The sequence below is a fragment of the Anas acuta genome, chromosome 11 (genome assembly GCF_963932015.1).
Source record: "Anas acuta chromosome 11, bAnaAcu1.1, whole genome shotgun sequence".
Classification (NCBI taxonomy): Eukaryota; Metazoa; Chordata; class Aves; order Anseriformes; family Anatidae; genus Anas; species Anas acuta.
This window is the reverse complement of record NC_088989.1, coordinates 8,812,946-8,839,500: the sequence shown is the minus strand read 5'-3', so window position 1 is coordinate 8,839,500 and position 26,555 is coordinate 8,812,946. Positions and strand designations below refer to the sequence as shown.

General features: G+C 40.3%; 1 protein-coding gene across 3 annotated transcripts in view; it reads right to left on the bottom strand.

Annotated features, from left to right (window-relative positions):
• The window catches only part of FHIT (fragile histidine triad diadenosine triphosphatase), a 565,209-nt gene that overhangs the window by 80,604 nt on the left and 458,050 nt on the right, over nt 1–26,555 (bottom strand). For all 3 annotated transcript variants that reach the window (XM_068694479.1, XM_068694477.1, XM_068694480.1), the window contains exon 6: nt 8,057–8,125. In XM_068694479.1, the coding sequence (XP_068550580.1) occupies nt 8,057–8,125 (69 nt within the window). The remainder of the gene's footprint in view (nt 1–8,056; nt 8,126–26,555) is intronic.

The window sequence follows — 26,555 nt, the reverse complement described above, 5'->3', positions numbered from 1 at the left end:
TTAACTAGTGTTTTAAATGCATGTAACTGAGATTTGCCTACGATAAACTCTGTAGCATTTTTGCCAGACCACAAGCTGTAATGTAAAGTGTTGTCTTCTACAAAAAGAGGTGAGGTGTTAACTGTGAAACCACAGTGAGCTGGTAACAGAAAGGTGTTAACTTTGGAGCCTGAAGGATGGCAGTTTATATTTCAATGCTGTTAACTGTTTCACTGATGATTATTGTAGCAGAAATACTGAGCAAAGGCATGACACAATCAGATCTTCCTTAGACAATTTAGCTGTTGAAATCTCATACATTTTGGTGCAAAAGAGAAGGCCCAGAAGTATTAGAAGAGACCAAAACAAATACTGCATGTATTACTGAGCCCTCTGCTCTTTCCACATCTACAAACACAAGTCCATGTGTGTGTATATATACACACACGTATATAAACACATGTACATATAAGCAAGTGTATGAATACCTGTTTACTAAAAAGAGTATTTTTCTTCAGACTTCATAATTTTCACTTTCATTTTAATAAACTTTTTTTTTTTTTTTTTATATATATTTCTTTAATAATCTAAAAGTGGTTACATAGGAGGTTTGGGGAATTTTCTTTCAACTCATACTGTCAGCATGTCATTTTGTTTTTGGAAACAAAAAACATTCAATTCTCTGTTTGTTATTTTAGGATTGTTGGCAGTATTTTCTAGCTCCCTTCAGTTCAGCTTCCTTCTACACCTTTATTCCCCCAGAAGGAAAAAAAAAAAGGAAAACAGTGAGCAAATACATAAAGGAAAAAGAAAGCGTGACTTTTTTTTTTTTTTTCTTTTCCACAAAACAAATGAAAAGAGAACACAAGCACATATCTGGAAAGCTTATTTCTCATATCTATATATTTTTCACTCTTTTGACTCATAAGATAAATTAACTTGACCTTGCAGACATTGGTAAACCCATCCCATCAGACTTTTATTTACTTCCCAACCAAGGAAGAACACTTGGCTCCATTAATATACCTCCACCTTCATTTAGAAAAGTCACATTTAGAAAGTGAGGGATAGCATCACATACATATCACTGAATCTGATGATTCAGTGCTGGGCAAGCTAATGACACTGCCGGCAACAACCATGTCAGATGGCATCTCCTATGGCTTGGTCACTTCCCAGGTACTTGGTGCTTGAACCTCCACTAGACAAACCCTATCCCTCAAAACAGTGATCTGCATTTGCAAGGGAGCAAGACAAAGAAACTGCCCCCAGCTACAGGGTCCAAACAGGTCATTTCTGTGGAGGGTCACAACCTAAAACCATAACAACTTTATGTATCTGCGTGGGGGTCAGAAGGTTGGATCACTGTGAGCTACTGGCCATAACAGAGCCCATCCTACCACTGGAAGGTGTTTTGATGATCTTTAAGGTCCCATTCAACCCAAACCATTCTGTGATTCTATGACTGGGAAGGGACTCTCCAAATTTTGCTCTTGGCAGAACAAACTGCAGAGGTAATCTGATGCACAGTGCCCTGCATTTCTTTGTGATTAGGTTTGGGGCTTACCAACTAGCTGCTCTCATACCTCAATCCTTAAACAGAATGTAAGAGAGTATTTCTTTTTAAGTTTATGGCAACATTTCAGTTCAGAGAAGAAAAATCTCTTTTTGGAAACCACCAACTCCCTGATAGTTCTGTTTACTTTCCATCTCATAAATTCCAAAAAGACGAGTGTCCAGGATACTAATGGGGTATGTTCTCCCCACCAGCAAGAAGTCAGCTTACATTGTGCATCAGAGGATAATCAGTGGTCTAAAGACAGTTTTACCTCAGAGACTGGGAATGCACAAGAAACATCTGAGCAGCTAAGCAAGTCCAAGCGCTGACACAGTAAATGGGTCTGAGAGACCATGTTCACTTTAATTCCCTTATCAATGACTTGTCTTTGGTTGGAGCCTCTTTGTCACTAAGTCGCTTGCCAATGAAGGACACAAAAGAGCAAATGTTTCATGAGTTAAACACAGTAAATATCCTATAGTAGGAGCCAAGAGCCCTTTTGTAATCATTGCAATAATTTGTCTTTGCTATATTTTAGACTAAATGTTAGTCATTTCTGGAAGCTGGCATTTTTTACCTATGAGGAAAATGATTGTAGGAACCTTGAGGCAGCAAAGGGTAAGAACCAGCAAAAGCAGTGATGGAATGCAGAGAGACAGCTGGGCTAGAGGGCAGTGAGACTACACAACAAATGCATAATGCCAAATGTACATTACCTTCCACACAAAGTCTAGGTGTAAAGGGCATGGGTATGATCATGAGGAATTTCTGCCCTTAATGAGAACTCTTCAAACCACTTCTTATTTGTTCCTATAGCTGGGCTGATTCCATTTCTCTAGATCCAAAGGAAGATATCAGGGAATGAAATGGTTCTTAATCAGATCTGATTATGATATCTTCCTGTCTTAAGATGAGTGCAGCAATGTACACAGGCTACAGGAAGATCTCAGAGATTTCAGATACCAAATTAAGAAATGTTTTGCAGGGTTGGAAGAGGTAGAAAATACCACAAACAGTGGGGTTTCCATCTAGGGAGATATACGTAATGGTAGGATGTCTCCCATCCTTGTTACATCCTGCTGGTAGATTTGTCATTTTTGCCTTACGTAGCTTGGGTGCATGCAGGGAGTACCAGCAGTTTCCAGGGGATTTCAAATTTTAATCATATAAAATATCATGGTCCACAAAACAAATCATCCTGTTTGACTCAAAAAGAAATTCATTTGTTGTAAAAAAATTGTTTCAGGTCAACTCAAAATGACTTTTTGTCATGACTTTTTGTCAGTTTACTTGACAAAAGTCCAAAACATAATTATTTGCACAACTCTAGCTTCTACTGCAATACTCACAGCTGGAAATATTCATATACAGTTAGTCTGACTTGCCCAGCTGGAGTCGCTATAATATCACAAGACACATGAAACAACTGGGAAATTATTATGCTCCTTGGCTACTAGAAACCTCCTCTGATGCTCCATCAGTCAGAAAAAAACAACATTGGCAAGACCAGGATAAAACCCACAGCCTACTAGGAAGAATTTATTTGCTGCTGCATCAGAAGAAGATAGGGAAATAGACTTGTACCTGGGGAAAACATTTTTTTGTTGTTTTATTTTTCTTTTATAAATCCAATTTACATTCTGTGTTGGTTCCTTCCCTTTCCATGGATTTACCCATGCAGGGTTCAAAGGAAGCAGAGTCTGGCCCCAAGGGAGTTCAGATGCAGCAGACTGATCTACCAGCAGGCTACAATATGTTCCCAGAAGGTGCAATATAATTCTGAGGCCAAGGAACAGCCTATTAGCTCTGCATGCTATTAATTTTCATGAACAGTTCAATCCAATGCTCACAGAAGCTGTTGGGCATCTTTCCATTTTGTCTAGCAGGACCTGGATTAAGGCTTATTTATCTTTTCATTATATACCTTATCTTTAAGGAAGAAGCAGCCCAAACAGCTTAGTACAGCTGTGCACGTTTCAAGCCCTCCACCAGGCTCTGTGCTCGGTAGTACACAAGACGCTGTCTGCAGGTCAGGGTGAAGGCATGTCACAGTCAAAGCCACTCACGGAGAATTAAACTTCAGGCTTGTTTGACTAAACTTCTAAATTCACTGCTGTTCCCCAGTTTTGCCAACGTGAAAAAGCAGCCCAGCAGGCTCTTGAGTCACGTGCCAAAATGCCTCCTCCATCCTCCCTGGAATTGGAAACGATTACTAATAGGTATTCTTGCTGAAATGATTTAACATAATGTGCTGAATGAGATCACTAAGTCAAAATATCTTTCCCTAAGTGATTCTCTTACTGTGTGCCTGAATGCCAGAGGGGAAGGAGGACAGCATGAACTGAGGTCTTTTGCCGGCTTCTGCATTTTACAAAATCTCTAAGTTACCAGAGAATTCACATTAAGAAGTTTCACCCAGGCTCATTACAAGAGGTCCACGAGGCAGGTCTGCCAGGCAGTGAGGGGATGGAGACACAAGAATTCGGGTCAGCCTCTCTTATTCACACTTTCTCCCTCTAGAATATTTTTAATGCTCTCCAGCCTAGGCTGGGAACTGAAAATGGGCGAGGAGCTCGGGTAGGCATGAAAGCAAAGCTGGTGTGAAGATGGCACTCTTTGCCCTGGACAAAATGCATATCACTGCTGTAACTATATCCATTACAGCAGGCTACAACCACCAACTGAAACACAGGATTTGGGGAGAAATGAGGCTTGGCACCACAAAACACAGTACTGAAAGCCAGGGGTGCTCCTGGTTTCATTGACAAGTTGGGCTGCCCTCACCCCTCCAAGTATGTCAGCCTCCAAATTCACTTACTGAGGTCAGTACTCATAACAGTGGCATTACAGACTTTTGATTCAGTCTTCCTTTCTAAGAAAGCTCCGCACTCCCTGGCCCAGTACGGCTATTACCTGCCAACCTAAAGGATGATAAATGTTATTTATATTGTGGTAATGGCTAACCACTCAGTGGAGACCCGGGACAGGCTGTGCTATGGACTTTTTCAAATACACACTGAATGAGGACTGCCCACAGATGGCTGAGTGTATGAAACTGCTGAGACATTTCAGGATAATGTTCTTGAATGCCTTGGACACGATGACCTCCAACAAATCTGCAGCGCTTGTGCTGACTGCAACAACACAGGTGCTGTCCTAAAGTAAAGACATTCATTAACACCACACTTACCAATTACTGTGGCATGTCCTTACAATAGCACAAAAAACCATTTACTTCAACGCACATAACTGCTTGATGGTAAGACCTTTAAATTCTTTGATTAATAACTTCAAAAAAAAAAATATCTATTCCAAACAAAACAGAAAAGAGAGGGAAATAAGAGGTACATTTCCTAATATTTAGCTACTACAGTTTTGTTGTCCAAGAAATAAAGTGAATCGACAAATAAGAATTACTTGAGGTATAGATGAGAAAAGTGATTCAGCAAGACTAAAATATGAAGATCCCGAACCTATAAAAAACCTGTAAGACCAATTTAACTCTGACTTGTGCATACTTGCAGGATTAGGCTTCAAATAATTGCAGGAAAATGTAAGAACTGAAAAACTAGGCCTTTAGCTTTTCACTGTGGTGAGCCCTGAGGGTGGATAGCTAACACTCCATGGGAAACAACCACCCAAGAAATACCCCTGCAAAGATGCAAATGAAATATATCTTCACATCGTTATTAATCACTAAGATACACTAAGAAAAATCATCCAGTGACTTTTTTCATATGCACCGAGGTAAAGAAAGCTAAAAGATGAAGTGATATATTTCAAAGGTTGTCTCAGAGAAGGTGCTGTGGAATGGGTGTCGGCCCCTCTTTCATTTCTTTTACAATTAATGTTCCAGTATTGAAGTTCTAAAAATATATCCAGAAACTAGCTGGCATTAGTGTCCATCAGCAGCCTTATTAAAAACCAAGTGCTAAAGATATACCTTACCTTTAAGAATACCCTTTTCACTTGAAAACAGCTCTAGATGAGGCTATCTCAGAGCTTCATAGCCAAAAGCCTGGAGATACCAGATCCCAGTGAACATATTTACTAAGCACAGATCAACCTGCTAGTTTTTTTTTTTTTATGTCTTTTCAATCAGAAGGGTGGTCAGTCCCAAACCAAATGGGAGGAAAAAAAACACACAGGAAGAGGCTGTGAATACTTTCTAGCTGTCTCATCTCTAGAAGTCTCCTAAGAGGACTGATGTCTCAACATCTGGGCATTCTCCTTCTTGTCAAACACTCACTGAGCAATGGGATTTGTCAACAATCTGCTGAGCATATACAGGTGACAAGTGTGGAGTTTGGAGAGCTCAACGGCATTTACAGATAGGTAGGATTTTGAGACATATGTGTTGAATCAGGGATGAGATTCAGAATCTGCAAAAATTATACAGAGTAGCTGTACAGTTTTACTTGAAGTTATTAAATCAGGCACCACAATATGCAAAAAGTAGCCCATGTGTGCTTTAGGAGGCCTGCTGACTGAAGTACAACTCTGCCTATCACTCAACTATATGGAAATAAAGCTTCACTTATGAACAGGTTATGGATTGCCTTAAGCACAAATTTCACAGACAATGGATTTATAGCTCTCTCCAGCACCTACACCTCACCTAATAGTACTCTATCCCCCGTAGATTTTCAGACTGTTGCTTCACCATGATCAACAGGTCTTCCTAAGTCTTTTGAAAAATCTTCTTGACAAAGAGATAAGTCTTGTTGGTACAACACAAAGATGCATAATGTCAAGAGATTTTTGCTTTACTGAAATAATCTCCAAATAATTTCTAAAAACAGCTGTATATTCAACAGTTTGCCTTTTAATTTTATTTATTTTTATTTTTTGTATAGATTTATCCACTTTCCTCCTGATAGGACACTGCTTAAGCCCCTCTGCCCCATTATCCAGAAAGTGCTAGCATGTGGCACCAAACTTTCAATAACATCAGAGGCTGTAGGATTTTTCCCTGGCAATTTAATTGTACAATGAAATCTTTGGTAAGCTACAGTCTGTATGAAAACTTATGTTTACTCTTTGGTATTTAAGAGTGACTGTTAGACTCTGAGGCTGTACATTCTTCCACTAAAAGTTATAACATCAGTGTCTAAATATTTTTGTTTCCTATGTCTGCTATAAGCAACACCTACAATTGCTATAACTGAAAATGACAAGATAAAAATAATTTTCACCAATTTGTTACGCCTTTTGCATATAGCACTAAAAGTAAAGTCTATTTCATTAACAGAGTTTTGCTTTTTTGTATTTACATATAACAAGAGAGAAATAAGCGTGCTAAAAAAAAAAAGTAAATGGTATTGTAAATATGAGAAAAATGGAAACAGAGTTCGTGGGTTGTACAGCACTGAAAGCCACTTAACACATTTGAAGAGGAAAAATTTTAACTTCCAAGTTGCCTCACTTTACTGCTTTTAAGTACGGCAGTATATAAGATGGCCGTCATGTATTTACATTCGATGTCCTTGCTCAATGGTCTCATTATAAGGTTATATCCCTGTTAGACGAGTTCTCAGTCTCTACTTCTCATGTTCACAACTTTTGAATTAAGTCATTAGAAAACTTTAAAATATGCTATCATTTTTTGAGAGTGGGGAGATGTCATCATGTATATATCACAAAGGAAAAAATACAAAAGCATAAAATGTCATGAATTTTTCTTCAAGCAGATAGTATTGCAGTAGCACTGAACAAGTTTATATTAATTACTTTCAGAAAGAAAAGGAGATGTCATATCTGAGATAGAGGATCCTACCAAACCCACTAAGAACAATCCGTAAATCTAACAATAGTGAGAATTTTTTACTTAAATCATTGTGACAGCTGTCAAGCTGGGGAAAACTTTTTGTTAATGCCAATACAATTGTTCATTTAAACAAGAGCCAGTAATTCAGTCACATTGGAACAGCTTATGTCCCCAGCTCTGCAGTATAATCTGCACACATGCATATATTACATCTATATAGTTGCTCTTTAATTTTTATCTTTGGGGCTACAAAGTCATTTGTCCAGAGCCTGAGCAGAGTTCTGCAGAAAGCAAGCCAGAAGGCAATTTGTGATGAAGTTGTATTGAGCCTCCTGTGCTTTCCCTTGCTGGGAGGGAGAGGTTTGCCACTCCAGGCTGACAGCTCCCTGCCTGGCAGGCTAACCGTATGGTTTGGTGAGTGATTATCCCTCACTCGCCCTTTTCTCCAGCACCCACAAAATAAGAGAGCACAACCATTGGTAGAGATGCCACATCACACTGTGTGTGGCGACAAACTGAAGTACCAAAAACGTTGACTGCATCCTCCACTGAGACCCTGTGTGACTGCAGCTTGACCCAGAGCTTACAAGGAAATCTCAGTACAGGGCTTGGTGCTTATCGCAGGCTTTTTGCAGCCAATAAAAATGCAGAGATATCATTATATAATTCCACTCAAGGCAGGTCCTATATCATCAAGGTGATTTTCTAACAGTGAAAACAACTCTGAACAAGAAATGGCATGCAGCCCCTACCTCCTTGTAGACATCGTCATTCCTGCTGAAGTCTCCTGCCCTCCTCGGAAGGACGTGGACATGGACATGCTGGAAATAAGAGAGCAAGTAACAGTGATTACCAAGATCATGCCTTTCTTTTCTGGATTGTCAGCATTTTTCTCCACACATACAAGTAACCATGCACCGACTTGGAAAGCGGAGGGCAATGTATTTTGTCACAAATACTGATGAAACATGGGGAAAAGGAACAAAAATAAGACAAAAGTCATTATGACATGTCATTTTGATGTTATATTATTACTATTTTTTTCTGTTAAGCGATTATGACAGTCTCTTCATGTCATTTAGGAAGGACAATTCAAGATTCTTATGCCTCAAAATCTACTAAGATTTTTTAAAAGAATGCCTGAGAAATCAAACACTCATCTATCTGCTTTTCCGCAGTGAGCTCAGCTACAAAACCGCAAACATTCTTTGATCACACGTATATATGCAAAATACACAGGATTTAGATAGCTTGCACCTGATTCTATTTGATGAGATGGAAGTCAGTTGAAATTCACGTGCCTTGCTAAAACATGCTTAAAACATGGCTCAAGTCTATAATGAAAATTAAAAATAAAAAAAAGATTTTCTTATGCTAATTGTAAGAAAATTTAAATACACCTACATCATGTTAGCTTTAATCCATAAAAACATTTGCTCAGAGAATAAAATGAAATCACGAGGATGTTTCAGTTAGTGAAATATTCTGAATTCCATAACTTTTTATTTTTTTGTTTTTTAATTTACCCTAGAGAAACCAGTTTTTCTTACTCTTATCATTATCCACAGCTTTCAGTGTTTTCAGCCTAGATACGAGGATGTTTCTTGAGGGTTAAAAACCATGGTTTTGAGTAATACATCAGTGATAGTGTTCTGATAGTGTATTATACTAATACATCATGGGACCGATAGTGTTCTTGTGATGTATTAGTGCAATGTATCATCTGAACATCACTGCTCTCATGATGTATTGCTCAAAATCACAAAGCAAGTTTAAAGATGGTCTTCAGTAGTCCTAGGCCTGGAACGTTGCTTATGGACAAAGACAGACTTCCAAGAAAAATATGAGTGAACATGAAAGTTTGTACCAATACTGCAAAATTTCATGAGTGTGTCCCATCTGTGATTCTTCTTAGATTTAAAGTTTATTCATAAAACTATAGAATAATCTGTCAGTTTCTTTCTCTTCTGGTACAAGGAGTGATACCTTTGCTGCAAATATCAATTTTCAGGAATTTCTCTTGATTATATATATATATATAATATATATATGATATACATGAAGCCTAATAACATCTGTCAACAACCATATCTCCCCCAGATTCCACTCATTTTAAGAGCAATTTTCACCTTTGTGGCAAAATGTTCCAGGATGCACACAGAAAAAGATCTGTATGCCCCGGACAATTTGGAATATCAGTGAGCACACAAGATGTAGTCCAAAGCTCAGTGCAGAGATACTGCACTGCAGATGCACAGACCAGCACAGCAGGTAACGAATGAGCCTAATGTGAGCTTCTGCCCAAAATGGATTCACGTGTTCAGCATAGAAAAAGAAGTATTTATGACAGCATATGGACCACTTGGCATCAGTAGAGACATTCTCAGGGGTTAGTCACCTTTACTATGTGCATTACATTCTTATACAACACCAGGCCGTGTAGTAAAATCTGCCACTTCTATCAGAAAACAAATGGGCACTTCCATATCTGAGGTAACTACAATCAATTAAAGAGAGAACAAAGAGAGAACTTTTTTTTTTCCAGACATTCCAATTATTTATTTTTTTTTAATTCTGTGCATGGGACAGACATAGAAATCTGAATTCTTCCTGCTGCTTGCATAATAGAAAGAAACAGGATCAGCAATTATGGCTCAGGTGGATTCCCTGTCTTCAGCTTTTCCAAGAAAGCAGAGGAAAAAACAAGCACAGAGCAGTGGTTACCCTGTGGGAGTGAAACCAAAGAAGGGGATTTCACATCTTCCATCTGCCTTTCAGCTTATGGTCTTCCCAGTTTGGGGTGCTGGTATTTTGATTCATTAAGAGTTCTTTAATTTATCATTTTTGCTCTTTATTGTTACTTGTTATTGCTAAAGCCAATCCAAGACACTTAAGCTCCAGCTTAATTGCCAACCTGTGAATTGGTTCAGTGGGAGTATTTGCATCATAGGTATAATGTATACATCTCCGTGTTTTGTGTCCACTGCTGGATGCAGGAAGATCTCCCCACCCGGGAGCAGAGGATGTTACTTCAAGTTACTTCAAGTTACAAGCTGTTTCCTTTTATTTTCTTTTCCAGACAAAAAAAAAAAAAAAAAAAAAAAAAAAAAAAAAATCATGGAATGTCCAAAAAGCCATTTGCAGTTGACTGAAATGTGTCAGTAAATACAAACAAAACATTTGGCTGCATTTTTTTTTCTTTTTTAAACCAAACAAACAGATTTACGCAAATCTTCTCTCAAAACATTGTTTGGAAAGGAGAAATCCAAATATTGTGTATACAACATGTCAAAATAAAGTGTTTCAACTCTTCCCAGTTATTGTGGGCACCCTCACATCTGGGTGTGTAGCAGAAAGCACTGCTGAATTCCAGGCAGACTGTATTCAATCACTGCTGATTATATTTCATTTTTCTCCTAAAAATTACTTTCCCCTCGTTTTGCATTATTTTGATTAATAAGCAAGAAAAGCAACATACAACAACCGAGACATTTACATTAATGGACCAATCAATATTATCCGCATCAGGGTATAAAAAATGCAGACACACGCTTGCATTGCCTAGTGTGTTAGCTACCATTCCTTCTTCTTGTCAGACACTGATGGAGAAAGCTGCATGTGATCACAGGCATGCTGGGTCCGACACCATAGGGACATGGCAATATGTACCCAGCCTGAGGGACATCATGTGGTCAAAGATGCTTGAGCCCCACCAGTTGCTTCTGATATCTGAAAGGAGGATGTAGAAACTGCAATGAAAAATGTTTACCTAGCCACAAAAAAGCAGGACTGAATATTATAGGACCTTCAAAATCAAAATTTTTAGACTGACAGTTTCCTAGGGTCACGACTTACAGCTTCCTCTCTTTTCAGAGCAGCTACCATGTTACAAGTGAAATCTCAGATTGAGAAAATTCTAAAGGTGAGATTTACCAACTGACACAAAAGCACCCTTAAGAGAAGTATTTTTGAGATCTTTAAACCCAAAATGGACAGAGAATTAGAAAAGTACTGCAAGGAGCAAAATCTGCACTGCCAAGAGGGGTTTGTGAGCCAGAGTCAGGACGAGCCACCTCTGACCTCCCCTTGCAGCTAGGGGACCCTCTGCTCGAGCCCCATGATGTTCCCAGTGTGACTGTGGGAGCCTGGTGCCCGCTCATCCCATCGCTGCTGAAATCTGGCAGCAGCACAAGCATTCATGGGATTGTGCATCTAAAAACAACTTCCAATGAGCCAGGATTGCAAAATGCTCACAAAAATCTTGGCCAAAAAACCTGCAGTCTGTTTTGTTGGGGGGAAAAAAGAACACATTCAGGTCAGGTGAGTTTTGCTTCAGCACTCAAGGCCATGCAGAAAGCAATGTTCCTAGTTATGGCTGTTTTTATATACTGAATTATGGTCGAATAGCTGATGTGTCACCACCACGCTGGATGTAAAGTGAAAATAGCAGGCAAAAACAGACACTGAAAGAGATTTCCTGGGTAGACCAGAATAGTGAAGATCAGATGACCCTGCCACACAGCACTGGGGAGGACACGGACGTTGCCTGTAATAATTCATGAACATTATGTTGTGTTCACTCAGTTGCTGGGCTGGTTAGCAGAGCAACAAAGCTCTGCTTCCAACAGAAATGGAGATAATAGCCTGTACAAGAGCTCCTCGGCACTCACCCGGGGTTTATTAGCAGTACACTTTGCTATAGGATGAATACATAAAAACTGGCAATGGGTCTCGTGCTCCTGAGGACTGCCAAAAAGGTGGTAGAGGAAGGGCTGATCCCCCCACACCTGCAAGGGCAGTACGTGCCTGAGCTGTGCCTCCACACTGCAAAAACAGATGCCTTTTATCTGTCTAATCCTTTCCCTTGTTACATTCCTTGTTAATACAGGGACAAGGCTTTCGCATGTGGGTTCCCACAGTCTTGTGGTGCAGCAAGATCAAGTAAGGGAGTGATGTGGGGCACAGAGGGAGATCAGGGTGAGGAAGAACAAGCCCCAGTGCCCCTGCCACTGCGGCTGTCAGGCAGGAGGAAGGACGGGAAGGACAGTGGGGGCTACAAACTGCAAGACATGCTGGCCAGGAGACCCCTGTCAGCTAGTTCGCTGAGAAAAAGGATGAAGGTTTGCAGATAACACCTTTCCAGCTGCTGAAAGTCTCCTGTCCATTACAGCCACATGGGCTTCATACAGGAGCCTGTGATAATGCTTCTTCTAAAGTACCAGATTAACTGTAAAAATTCCAGACTAATAACCATTCTCCAAGTAAGACTGTCAGCGGGTGATAAAGAAAATCAACCGTAATACTGAGATAGCCACATGAAAAATAGGGCAATTTTGTCCTCTCTGTAAACTGGGCTTCCATGGAGCCCTTGTTTGCTATTCTTGATTAACTGCTCAATTATCCCTGTTACAAAATTATTCCGCAGAAAGCCCTGCCTGTATATCCATAGCTCATTAACAGAAAGCACTCCCTCTGCTGTCCCCGAAAATATATCGCATTACCCAGATGCTAACAGAGTTGGTACAATTGTTCTTTCTAGGCATTGCAAGCCAATTTCTAGGGCCCTTGAGTTGCAGGCTCTGGCAAAGATATTCTCATGGGAAAGAAATTTCTGTTCAGTGAGTATTTATGAATTCTTGACATTTTTCCTAGTCCTGAATTAGGTTTGGACAGAGAAACACATTAAAATAAATAAATAAATAAAAAGTCCTATCCAGGATTTTAAAAACAGTAGTTTGAGTCAATTAAAATATTAATTTTTACCATCTTTCAAAATTATTGCTAGTATTATTTTTTTCTACTTATCCAGCCATTATAAATTACACAAAATAAGACCACTTTGAAAACCCCAAATTTTATAAAAATTAAAACAAGACAGGAAACTACTTGAAACACTCCCTTTCCTAGAAGAATGCCCAGTTCCTAGGAATGAGCATTTTCCTTTCCAGCATCATGAAAACCTCATGGACTCATTTGCACACAGGATGCAGACACTTGGTGTCTTTTCCCCAGATGGCAGCTAAAGCATTTTGGTGGTAAGGATTGCTCCAAACCCAAGAAGACTGCACTGACTCGTGTGCTCTCATGGCACTTTTCCTTTGGCCCTAGTTAATTAAAGCAGAGAAATAAATCCTGCTTGACTACCAGCACGCGAAATATATGAATATTATACAGATGGAAAGGGGTGATACAGACAGGCGGACCTGAGAGCAGCACATGCAGGGGGACAGAGGGACGCTTTGTGAGGGAAGGACAGAGAAATCCACGTCTCTCAGAAAGCCCAGGTTGACGTTGGAGAAAATGGTCAAGATGCAGGTGGGAATGGACTAGAGGAGTCATCAAAGACAGGAAGGGCGCGAGTTACCAGTGGAATGGAGATGGTAGTGGGAGTTTTGTGAATCAAAAGCATCGTGTGGAGAGTGCAGAGAGAAAACAGTAGAAAGAGGGGAACAGTCCTGGGTGATGCCATCCAGGCTGACCTGATGTTACTAAGTGAGGAGCCTTTCAGGAGCTACGTGTATACCCCTGCATGGCACTGCACTGTACACAGACCCTGGTAGGGAATAAAGGAATTATGCCATGGATTTGCCTCTGGAAGAATGTCAAGATACTTGCTCTGCACAGAGAACACATACTTGGGAAAGCAACAAAATGGAGAGAATTTGTGAATACATCAGAAACCAAAACAAGTGAGGGACTTGCAGCAGAGTACATCTTCAAACACGTAGACTGAGAAATGTGCAGATTCAGCATCCTCAATAAATAATGCATCTGTCAACTACTATAAAGTTTTGAAGAAATGAGCTGTGAATGAGCTGGAAGAGAGACCTAGACCTAATGGAAACACGCAGAATGATTTTTAAAGCCACTTTAGATCTGAGGTTATAACTTCACCAGCTGAAGGCAACTTTAGCATTTACATGAGAACTGCCAACCTCTCCCTCCAGCCCCAAGCCCAAGAAAATTGGCACAATAATGAGGATAATTAGCCCTTTCATTGGAAGTGGTGATCCAAATGTGATTTAGATGACATCTCCTATAAGATCTCCTGAAAGGCAGTAAATAATGAAATGGAAATAAGTATGGGATGATGCTTCTGGACTGGTATTTCCTGGCAGCTGCTGCAGAAAACATCACTTCCATTTTCCGGATGGGAAAGCTGAGGCACGTACCAGTGAAGGTGCCACAGGCTTAGGGACAGCTGATGAGCACCTGCCTCACAGTCCTACTCCTTCATCTTCCTTTGGGGTCACTTTGCCCAGGTGTTTTTTCTGTAAATTTGGTGTTGTTGAGATGCAAATGAAACAGGAATTGCATTTCCCCTCACCTCTGATATTTAGTTAAGTCTTGATAAATGTATATTGTTTTAACACTTGTGATACATATAATTAGGGTTTTTTATGTTTCAATAAAATGGTCTATAATAAACATTTACTGCTCTGTGAATAAACATTTAAATGAAGCTCCTAATGGGGGTTACATGTTTCGAAGCAGTTCATGGCTTTGCCGAAGTCTCTCCCTATACTTAATGAGAGTCATTTCCATAATCTGTGCATTATTGCTTAAGCCTCCCTTTAGGAATATTTTACAAAGTAAAATTCTGTGAAATATTATCATCCAAAAGAGAAAATGTTAAGAGGATTATCAAATTGTCCCATTAAAGGGACAGCACAAGCTTTCATTTTCCCCCTGAGATGCTAACATTGTAATCACGTAGAACGTACTTACTAATTATCACACCGGTCCACTGCATTATTACCGTGTTTTTTCCTTGGAGACCCAGTCTGAATGAAAAGGATGGGATACCCCTGAAAGGTCTGATATGAAGGGTAATATAATGCTATAATGCTAATTTTTCTCGAATTAATAATAGTGAGGCTCAGAACGCCCCAGCCAGATCTTGTAGATGTCAAGAAAGGTCCAGCCCCTCAGAGGGGGCAGAGTACTGCACACAGCTGTGCATACAGCTCTGTACAGTTTGCCCAAAAATGTCAGTCCTACAGCCACATGATTAACACCCAGGGTCTCTTCCCAGTTTTGCGGAAACTTCCATCTATTTTCTCACTGACTCCAGTAACTGCAGGACTCAGTGCCCCAGGTGAGATATAAACTACACTGAGGTCTAGGGAAATATTATTGTTGGAATACAGAGGGTTTTCAATTCTCCAGAGTATCTGCAATGATACAAACACCTGTAAGATATTTCTTCCATGCGTCTGAGTACATTTGAGGAGACCATAAAACTGAAATATATCTTCTCTCCACTAGCAGGGAATAAGAGCATTACGGCAGTAATGGCCCGCTCCCCCATGAACGCAGGGGGTAGGGGAGATGGAGGAAAATGAGAGCAGATAAATCAGGAATGGATGTGGCAGGGGAAAGCAGGCGAAGGCAAGCCTTCCGTATCAGTTACTCTTATTTTGAGTGGGAATTCATTATCTCTAATTTGTGTGGTTATTGCCTTTTTAGACAACTGTTGCAACCACCTTCTGAGACAAGGTTCCCGCAGAATTAACATACTGTCCCTGTCTCCTCTTCCATTAGCTAAAGATGGAAGAGTGGTGCTACTGCAAGGAGAAAGAGAAGGTTTCCAATGACAGTAATGAGACCGAGCCCCACAATATTCTTCAGGGGACAAAATGCATTCAGGCCATGGTGCTTTCCATCGCAGTATCTATCAGTGCTCGGGGAGATTTCCAAAGCTCTGTGTCACTACTGAGGCATTTTATATCCTTAAGGATACATTTCCCAAGAGTTAGTATATATCTCCGTGCCTGGATATAGCACTCACTAGACTGTATTTAGTTATTTATAATATTAAAATTATACATAGCAGCTATGTGTTCCAAAACATGGGCTGTTTTCCTATTTTATTGCCGAATGTGCACATTCATCTCTAAGGTTTAGCTGCTTCAGTTAAACCTTTTAAATGTAAATTATTTTATGTTATAAAAAGCTGATTGTGGGAGTTTTAGTATTTCAAAGATGGTAATTTATGTGACTGGAACAAAATAAAACATTCAACAGAAACAGAATTTTACTTGATCAGAAACACTTTTATGTTTCAGTATAGCTTTCTTTTCATATTTTCCTCCTGCAGCAGTGGCCTCTGTCTTTCAATTAGCTTAAAACAGAAGATCTTAGATAAGCCCATAATTTAATGCTATTTGCATATGTGTCATCCCAAACTTCGTCACCCCACATTTAATGTATTTTTAAGTTGTTGTGAACCAAAGCCTGAAATCTTTAATGCAGATTCTCAGCTGTTCACCCCTCAACAGTCCACCTACCAAAGTCTCTGGGAAGACGGGAAGCAGGACCAGTCTCCAAATGACCCACAAAGCAAGTCTCACCCCTTGCTACTTCCTCTCAGCACTGTTAAATTTGGGATATAAAATGGTTTTGCGGAAGTAAATGGCCTTCTTCAAATATTAGACTTCACAGGTCACCTACTCCATCACCCAAAGGCGATTGAAATCCCTGTAACGACTCCTCGGTCTCAGAAGCTATTGGATCAACCCTTGCAGAGTAACACAGCATCAGCATCAATGCAAGTCACCTTTAAATATTTTGACAACAACCTATGCAAACTAGCATACAGTGCAAAAGTATTTTCATTCTTGATTTCCCAGGCAACTAGGTCATTTCTTGCCACCTTTTTAAATATGCAGCCCTGCTCCATTTCTCCTTCTTTCTGCTCAAGCCATTGACGACACTGCTATTTAGCTTAAGGCTAAGTCCTTTATCATTTGAAGAAATCTGGCAAACAGACATGCTAGAAATGGCAAAGGACATACAATGCTATGTTAGCAAGCCTCAGAATGAAATAAAGTACATTCTACTGTTTTTCAAAATAATACAATGCGTATTATTTTGAAATTAGATTAGAAAAGGCGTCAAGGTGTTAGTGCCCGTCTCAGACTTTTTTTTTTTCAAATTTAAAATACTTCTTCTGTAAGCCTCTGCATGGCATGCAGCATCTGCACATCTCCCTCTTAACTCTAGTGAATGGCAACAAGGGCAACACTGATAAACACACAGAAATGCATCTTCCATTGACTGCTTGCTAAAACAAGAACTGAAGCATTTTAACTTACCAATTTAATTACAGAAATGTATATTGATTCAATCTTTCTTCACGTTCAGGAGCTGGCTAGAGAGAATGGTGAGCTGTTCTGCTTAATACACTTTCACCTTGATAAGCATGAATAACCCTGTTTGGAAAAGGAGTTCTTTCAAAACTGTTTAAATCCACAAATTCCTTTCAAGCAGGGAACTTTGGTGGATTTATAATACATACTGGCAGTTGCCAGGAACCCAGCTGAAACCACCAGACTTGCTGTCCTGGAGACCTTTCAACAGACAGTTTGTCCAAATGGACTTTGACTGTGTCTATCAGGGCCATATGGGCAGAAGGGTAGCAGAGGTGAACAGTTTGTGATTACGTCCCTAAGTCATTTAACCTTCAGAATTACAATTCTGCACACTGTACCACCCAACAGGAGGCTGTACAAGCAGGTGAAAAGATAGATGTCTATTCTTAATGACTGTTTAGGAGACTGCTGAGCTCTGGTCTGTGCCCATGTTGGTTCAGTTCATTAATGTAATTAACCAACAATCAATCTTTTTAAATTAGTTACACAAAAACAGTTACTGCCAGATCAACTGACATGAAAGTTAGGTCACGCTCCATTTCTGCACGATTTAACATCCACACTGGAACAGAATACAGGGAATGGAAGCATCAGAAACTGGAGCCAAATTCATTTGAAGCCCTACAACTTAATTAAAGTGTGCAAAATCTGTGCAGCTGGCTTGGTCTTATTTGCATGGCCTTTCGTGTTTGCAGCTGAACACCTTGGCAATAGAAAAAGTGCTCAGAAAACAAAAGAAAGAAAAAAAAAAGGTGTGCTTGCAGGACACAGTAGTGAAGGAATGTAAATAATTTTAAACAATGTAACTTTATGCGGGGCTTGAAATTGGACTTTAACAACAGCTTTCACAGTTCACCGGTGGCTCTAGTCAGAAACAAAAAGAATTTAGATGGCATATGAAAGCAGGAGGAGCCGAAGCTGCTGTTGGTACCTGTTCCCTTTCTCTGGGCTAAGAAAAGACCAGTACAGCAACCTCAGTTTTCACCGACCACAGAGGTTACCTGCAAAGGGTTAAAGCAGCTTCATCACCAGCCTCCACAGGCTGACCTGCTGTCCCAGGATCAGAGCTGAAAGCAGCTCTTAACAGGCTCACTCCCCCCTTCCCCTTCCTCTGGGGACTGGGAAAAGGATTTGGTTGGCCTAAACCTGCTGCAACGTGTCCTCCAGAAGTGCTGTCCGAGGGCTTGCTAAGGTGACTGAATCCTGCCCCTGCTGCTTTCCAGCCCAGCTCTGGAGAGATGGGGCACAAACAGCAGCCCTGCCGCCTGGTTTGGGCCACCCAGACCTCACGTTGCTATGCCCCGAGTGAGCTGGTCTGAGAGCTGGCCCCAGGGGAGGAGGCTCGGTGACCTTAGGGTTGTTGCTTGAGCCTCTCTGTGAGCCTGAGCACGGCTGCAAGCAGAAGCCCGTGCCCCTGCGCTGCCAGCAGGTGAACGTGCGGCTCTGCCTGGAGGGTGCGGAGCATCTGCAAGCTCGGTGTGGGCGCACTGTCAGCCTGGTTTGAGACTAATAGACAATTTCCTTCTCAACCCTCTGAGTCGAACCTGAATTAAACTGCTTTCAATTCCCCCAAAAGGACAGGTTTGCAACTTCGCCTTGTGCTTGTCCATTAAGGCAGCATCTGGCTTCTTTTAATCCCTTGCACTGACTGAGCTCTCCAATTGCTTCCACTGGGCCTAATGTAGGCAGTGTTGCTGAATGACTGCCATGAAAGTGGTTTCGTTCTCCTCAAACCGCCACAAAAGGGATGGGCAAAGGCTTCCCTGTGGTGCTATGCTGCAGGGCAGTAGGGCAACGGCCAGGCTGTGAGTCTGCAGGTGGCTGAGCACATCCCATAAAGTGCTGAGCCCCTTCCCTCCTGGTCACCAGAACTGGCATGGTGCAGGATCAGACCCTCAAGCCAGAGCTACAAATTCCCCTTAGGGAAGGGTAATTGAAACGTTTACCTGGGTTTTCACTTTGCCGAAGCCAGGCTAATCAGGCTGAGTTTCGACAGGGTGCAACAGAAAGGAGGAGTGGGAAATGAGGCAGATGGGGAAAGAGATGGAGGATGCCTGCTTAAGCTTCTTTTTGTAAACTGTGTGACTGGAGGAGAAAAAAAAAAAAAAAAGCCTTTTCCAAAAGACCGAGGAGGAATGTGCAACCTGTCTCTTAATGCTCCCCACCCTCTGCAGCGCTGCTGCCAGAAAACCACCAGAGCAGGTGCCTCTGGAAACGAGACTGAAGGAGACGTAAGTGAATTTAAAACTAATAATAGCAAGGAACTTTAATGAAACTCTCCCTGACTGACTAGTTAAAGCAGCCTTTCTTATATAGGATTTTTTTGAGCTTTCATAACTTTGCACTCAAAAAGCATCCTAAAAAGTTACAGGCAGCAGATTATCACTCTGTGCCTCTCTCTGAACACACGTGTGTCTCTCCTGCAGCATACATGTAACAGAAAAATGCAAGGAGCCCATCTTGGGAAATTGCTTATTCATTGCCACAGTGATCTGCCTATTTTCCTGCTATCTGCAATTCTGTGTCACTGCTGTATGATATACATGCTGCTAATTGCCAATGGGCTGCTTCATTAGCTGGAGGACTGAGTTACGGGAGCTGGAAGAGCAGAGCCCAGGGGAAGCTTTCAGACTGGTTTGGATCTGCCTCACTCCATGAGCTAAGCAGGGAGCCTGAGCCGTTCATGGGTTTAGTATCCAACACTGCTGCCAGAGTCAAGAGCAGGCTGCAATGCACAAGGAATACAAAACAGAGACCTAGAGGGCAGGCAAAACTTTCATAAATTCAGCTCATCTACCAACATCGAAGGAATTACTAATCAGAGAAAGAAAGCAACGGAAGTGTTAACATTAATTCTACTTTGCTACAAGCCACGTGGCTAACACCCTGACACCTTGCCATTTACTGAGGGAGAGCTATTTATTTATGTAACCTATAGCTCACATTTAAATAATTAGTCTGCCTGATAAATTTTAGAACTTGCAGTCTGTGTGCCATGTTTGCGTAAGCACAGCATATTTAATGCAGGTAGAATTGCTTAACATCTCCAGCATCGTATTAAAGAGTTTCAAGTAATTAGCAGAGTTAGCCACTCCAACTTTAGGCCAGTTACACATTTAAAAAAAATGTGTTAGTTGTACATAATGAAATGCGTGCTCCAGAAATGTTGCCTGCACTCCTAACAAGGGATGTTCAGAGAGAGACACATGCTGTATGGGAATGAGCAAATCAAGTCAGATAAAAGAGGACTTGGTCCAAACTTTCCCCTTTCCATGATTTCCAAGAATCTGAGCCCTCCTCAGATCAGTCTGTCATCTTTGGTTTGCTTTCAGCCCACCAGGCATAAAGGATTGAATTTAAGAAGGGGTTAACTACTCGTGACTCTCTTTAGAGTCAGAAACCCAGTGCTTCCTTGTAGCCAGATGCCAGAATAACACCTGCAAGACTGTGGATCAGAGCTGAGCAGCTTTTACACCACAATGTTTGTGCTTTAGGCCATGTTTCTAGAAAGTAGAGTAACACTCCTGGGATGCTGTTCTGGATGCAGAAGTTCTGACTCGTCTGTAAGCAGGAGCTGCATAGGGATACAACAAATGAGCTCCTCAGAAGTGGTCCTCACTTCCAGGAGAAGCATCTGGGATGTGCTTGATCTTTTTTGCTATTATTTTGACATAGTCAAGTGAGCTGAAACCCACTTCTGTGAATCAGATCATGGAAGTCTCCTGGCATCTCAGCAGAATCAGAATGCAATAAATACAACACCTTGTAGTTTAGGCTGTAAACATAAAATAAACCTGAATTTTAGCTTAAAATTTGAATCAGCGGAGGAACCTGAGGTGAAAGCCATGATCATAGAAAGTGGAGGCTGCTGACATTCTTACTACATAAGGATTTGCAGTGATGTGAACCAAACTAGCTTGTATCTTGGATCCTTTGGGTGTGCACAGTGACAATTAGAAAGCAAGAAGATATTCTGAAAACCCAAGTAAAAATTAAGATATTAGAAATGCTTACTTAAGAGCTTTACTTTAGCCACTTAATTTGAAAAAAAAATAATAAAATAAGTTTTAGCCACCTTATCTGAAAAGAAGTTCAAAATAAGATTGTTTACTTACTTGTTTGGTAACTGTTGCTCAGGCCAGATCTATAAATACCTAGATTTAAAGCCAAATTTCTGAAGTCATTCTGCAACCAGCAGCAACTGTGACATTGACACTTCTTGTCAGATTTTCAAAGCACTTCAACATTTAGTACACTTTAGAAAATTTAGCCACCTACATTATTGCCAATCAGTTTTGAAAACTATGTTTCATCTGTGTTAAGCTCTCATGAAAACTTCAACCAACATGTCTTTTCCAAATAATGCTTAGGCACTTCAGAAGCTATTCTAAGTTTAATTATTTTGTAGACATGTCAAGGTCCTTTGCACCGGGAATGATTTTCTTCAATCCATACAAAACTGAGATCAATCCTACCATGCCTGTTTATCACAAAATCTTGTATCATCACATGGCATTCATCCTAGAAAAGCAAAACAAAGCCAAACTTAAGCTTAAAAATAGCACTATGCAGACTTCTACTTTGGTAACTTAGCTGCTAGGCATGTTTACCTCCATTTTTTACCAAACTCAGTAAAGCAAATAAACACCCTCTTGTTACTGCAAGAGAGAAGAAGAGACCAATATATATCTAAAGAATCTTGATATCTCTTGTCAAATAAGTTCTTACCAGGTGAGGTTTAATGATAGGAATGTATTCTCCAAGGAGAACTGCCATAGCAACCATGTCTATTGGCAGGAGGTGTCGGGGGGGAGCACCGCATGATACTGTAAGGGACATAAAAGACATACTGGTACAAGAAGAACATATGTAGAAGAAGAAAGGGATGAAATATTCCATATTCTCATGCATGAGAAAGGAAGCAGCTCATATTCAGAAGTCCATGGAAAGAAGATGCCTGTTCTTTGTGTGAAACAGCACACAAACCTGCAATAAAGAGCCACTCTTGCTCCACAAAGAAAACACACTGCAGCAAACCAAGTCACGCCCAAATCCTCAGCCAACAGGCATTTTACGAGGAGAGTTTTTTTCACAAATTTTCTCAACAACTTGAAAATATTTTAAAGAAATTTTCGCCCTTCTGACACTTCTGTGGAGAAGCAAACTCTCCATTTCCTACTTCTCCAAGCACAAAACCTGACCTCTGCTCTCTCCACAAAAGAGAAGAGGTAGAGAGGTACACTGGGGAGACAAATCTCTAATTTGCTTCTTTAGAGAGGTTGTTCACCCAGAGAAACAAGCACTCTCCTGCTGAGGAAGGAAGACATTAGGATTAAGTTGATGTTGGTACTGCAGCAGGGTGAGTTTAGGCTGAAACCATCCAACCAGTGGCAGTGCAACTATGTGATGTCTGTCCATATGGTGCGTTTCAATGTCATGAATGATTCCTCATGTTGAATCAAAGCCAGAATGAATATAACGGAGTAGATTGGGAAATCATCCTTTGTAATCTTCAGCTCACAAAAAAGAGGCACCCAAAGGGATATTCCAAAGCAGCTTCTGAAGCGGTGCGTGACCAAACCTGTGAATTTCTGAAATGCTAATCAGGTCCAAATTAGCTGATCAGGGAAATGGCAAGTTAGATTAGGACAGGAGGCCAGCAGCAGATTACAGTCTGAACAGGTTTAAAAAGATTTATTAAGATCTGCTTAGGGTGCAGCTTTAACGAAGAGATCTTGCATTGTTTCGGGGTTTGAGATTTCTGTTTGTTTGCATTTTTGTATTTTACAGTTTTCTGCCTTTCCAGTTCTGACAATGAATTTTCTATAAGGATGTTGGGGAAATAGAGAAGACTTTCAGCATTCACAATCAGGAGAAGTAGAAGATCGTGGCAATGGAAAGGCTGTTTAGTCCCAGAGTTGTTACATTATTTCAGAATCTTTTCATTTATGAATACAAATCTCTATAAATTCCCTTTGCTCTTGGATTTACTTCTTTGGGCAGTCATTTCAGTAAACAACTAAGTCTGCACAAGCCACTGTTGCTTATTTGTCTATGCTCATTCTGCTACCTCACTTTGTCAGAAAATCAGTCAAAGAAATCAATTCATTCCACGTGTTCAGGCAGTTAAAAGCAGCTGCCCAAATTACATAATCCACGCATGATTCCACATCTCCTTCAAAAGTATGGATTCTCAGAATTGACGAGCAGGGTAATAGCTTTCATACAGTGTCCAACAATATATCAAGTTTTCTTAGATTCCTATCCTACTCCTGTTGCTTTAAAAACAAACAAACCAACAACACTTTAATTTATAAGAGTGACTCTTCAAAGCCATTCAAAAGTAATATTTCTTACCAGGTGTTTTATATTACTTTTTTTTTTTTTTTTTTTTTCCAGTGCCAGTTACTTCATAAAACTTCTTCTGCAGAAAAAGATGCAATGCCTGGATGAAGCAAATCTGACTTTAGGAGGCTATGCAAGCCAGAGGGACTGCTTGCATACCCTTGTCCCTTTGGGTCCCTTTCAGAGTGGAACTGCAAAGATTTCAAAGCAGATTTATTTATTTTTTATTACCATCCTGACCAGAGAACATGCTTTGGCCAAGGTCAGAAAACATAGCTTGTAGTGACAGTGATTAAAACCAGCAAAATAGGCCACAGGCTCACCCAGACAATGGAAGACTATCATCTGACTATTTTAAGTTAATGTAAACCTTTCAAAGCACTTTTTTTCAGTGCCTACTTTCACTTTAGACTGCTAAACCTACACGTGTTTTCAGCACAAGGGTTGGGAAGGATTCATTTGTCATGGAACTGCTCATTGGGGTCAACAGGACATTGTAACACAGAGATCTAAACACAAACTTCAGCCCGGTCCTGGTAGGAAAACAAAACAGAAGAACCAAATTATCCAGAGTAAAACTACAGGATTCGGTGATTAAACTGGGCTTGCGCAAACAAGGCACCTGCATCTAAATTTAGCTACCTAAATGATTGATTTGATCTTCAGTGGTGATGAATTCCTGCAGCTCCTGTCGACTTCAGGTGCCCAAATTTGAAACATTTGGCCTTTAGTCTCCAAACTCAGGCTAATTGAAGGATTTCACATTTCAAAGCTAAGGGGTTATCCAATTCAAAGTGCCATAAAACCGCAGTTCCTAGGGATGAGAGATATGACACACGAGTAACTCAAAAGGCAGAGCAGGAGAAGAAAGATGATTATCCCCCAAAGTGGACACACTTGAAAGACAGGCTAATGAGTTCTTAAATGGCATAATTCAATCCCAAGATTTCTCTAATACAATGCTCAAGTTTTCTCTTCCTCAGTCATTACAGAGTGCACTAGGAAATTTTAACTGTACTCCTGCTGGCCTTTGAAATACAGAAAAAAACGCATGCATCGATAGATTAAATTAACCAACAACAGTCTCTTATCACAGCTAAGCAGGGAAATAAACCAGAGGAATCTTGCCCTCCCAAAGAGCACAATATTTTCACAGGTACCCAAGGTCCATCAATCTCTTGAAAAGAGCCTGTGGATGCAACAGGCTCAGAGACACCTTGCAGAGAGCCCTCTGGAGAAGGGATACTGGTGCTGATGGTCCTACAGAGTATTAAGTCCACAAGGTGCTTATGCAAGTGATGAACAACTTTTCAAGAAAGCCTTGTAAGCCATTTAGCACCCAGTTCAACAGCTATAGCACAGGTTGTGGGTTTTTTTGTAACAGGGCTCTTCCTAGGAGCCTCTGCCTACCAGAAGCCCCAGAGGCTTTTGCACCAGCTTTACCTTGGAGGATGAAAGTTTCATTGGTCTATTTGATGACAAGCAATACAGTATAGACACTTAATTACAGATTAAAATATATAGTCAAAAGCAAGAATAGTGGAAAAAAAATCTTTTAAGAGAAGTGGTAATACACAAAGCTCAAGAGAGAATTCTAGGAGCAGACTGAGGTTAAGTGAGGCTTCCTGATATGTGGTCCCTGCTCTATCTCATTGAGATTTTGAGAATGCAGAGTAAATTACGTATAAAACTGTTAGAAAAAAATGATTAAGAACAAACCCATGGATAAGGTAATCAAACACCACCTTATAAGGTAATCAAACACCACCTTACAGAACTGCGCCTACCCTTTTTTCTGCCACAGTTCTGTACTACTAGGAAAGTCACCTCAGCCAGAACATCTCACAGGACATTAATAACCTTGCTTTCAGGGCAGGGTTTGGATGGCATCTAAGCACTGAAATTGCACACTGAATGATGCAGATAAAAATAAACACTTGATCTGTCCACCCTGTGCACAGAATAAAGTAGCAGCTTGTGTTCAAGTCTTTAAGATTGTATCACATCTACATCAAAGCTATATAGGCAGTCTTAATTCTACTTTTTCCTAATCCTTCAGAGTTTAATTTTATATCCTAAACTTTCCTTAAACATAGAACTTTTTGTGCATCAGTAATAGTTTACCCATCTCTGGCAAGAATGATAGCACAGTAAATTATAATGAAATGTTCCCATGAATTATAACACAGCATTCAATTTAATTGCTATATTCATTAAATAAGAACATTGGAAAATTTTGTAAAATTAGAAATTTTAAGGTGCTATCAAGTAAGATTAAACTAATGAGATAAGATTTAACTGAATACGTAACTTGTACAAATAAGATTTTATGCTGTGCTAGATTTTAGCTCAATTTTAATTTGATTTAGGACATCAACATCAAACTCTGAGCTTTCAGATTTGTTTCAGTTAATTTCATGCTAGCTTTAAGAAGCTAAGTCTACTAATGATTGCATTGATAGCAATTGCATTGATTTCTTTTCTTATTACAGGTGAAGTTCTGAGCAACATGACTGCCATTACAATATCACAGAGAAAATAAAAGAGGTGGGCAGGATTTGTTTAGGGGCGGAGGAGATGTTTGTTCATACAGATGGCCCTGGAGAGAAATATGTAGAGAGAGTAAGATCAACTTTGTTCAACACTGGAGATGTTTTTGAGGCATGTAATTGCAATTCTTACCTAAGCACAAAGCTGCTTAGAATAGAATGGAGGCTCCTACAGCAACAGGAAGAGTCTGGAATGCAGACAA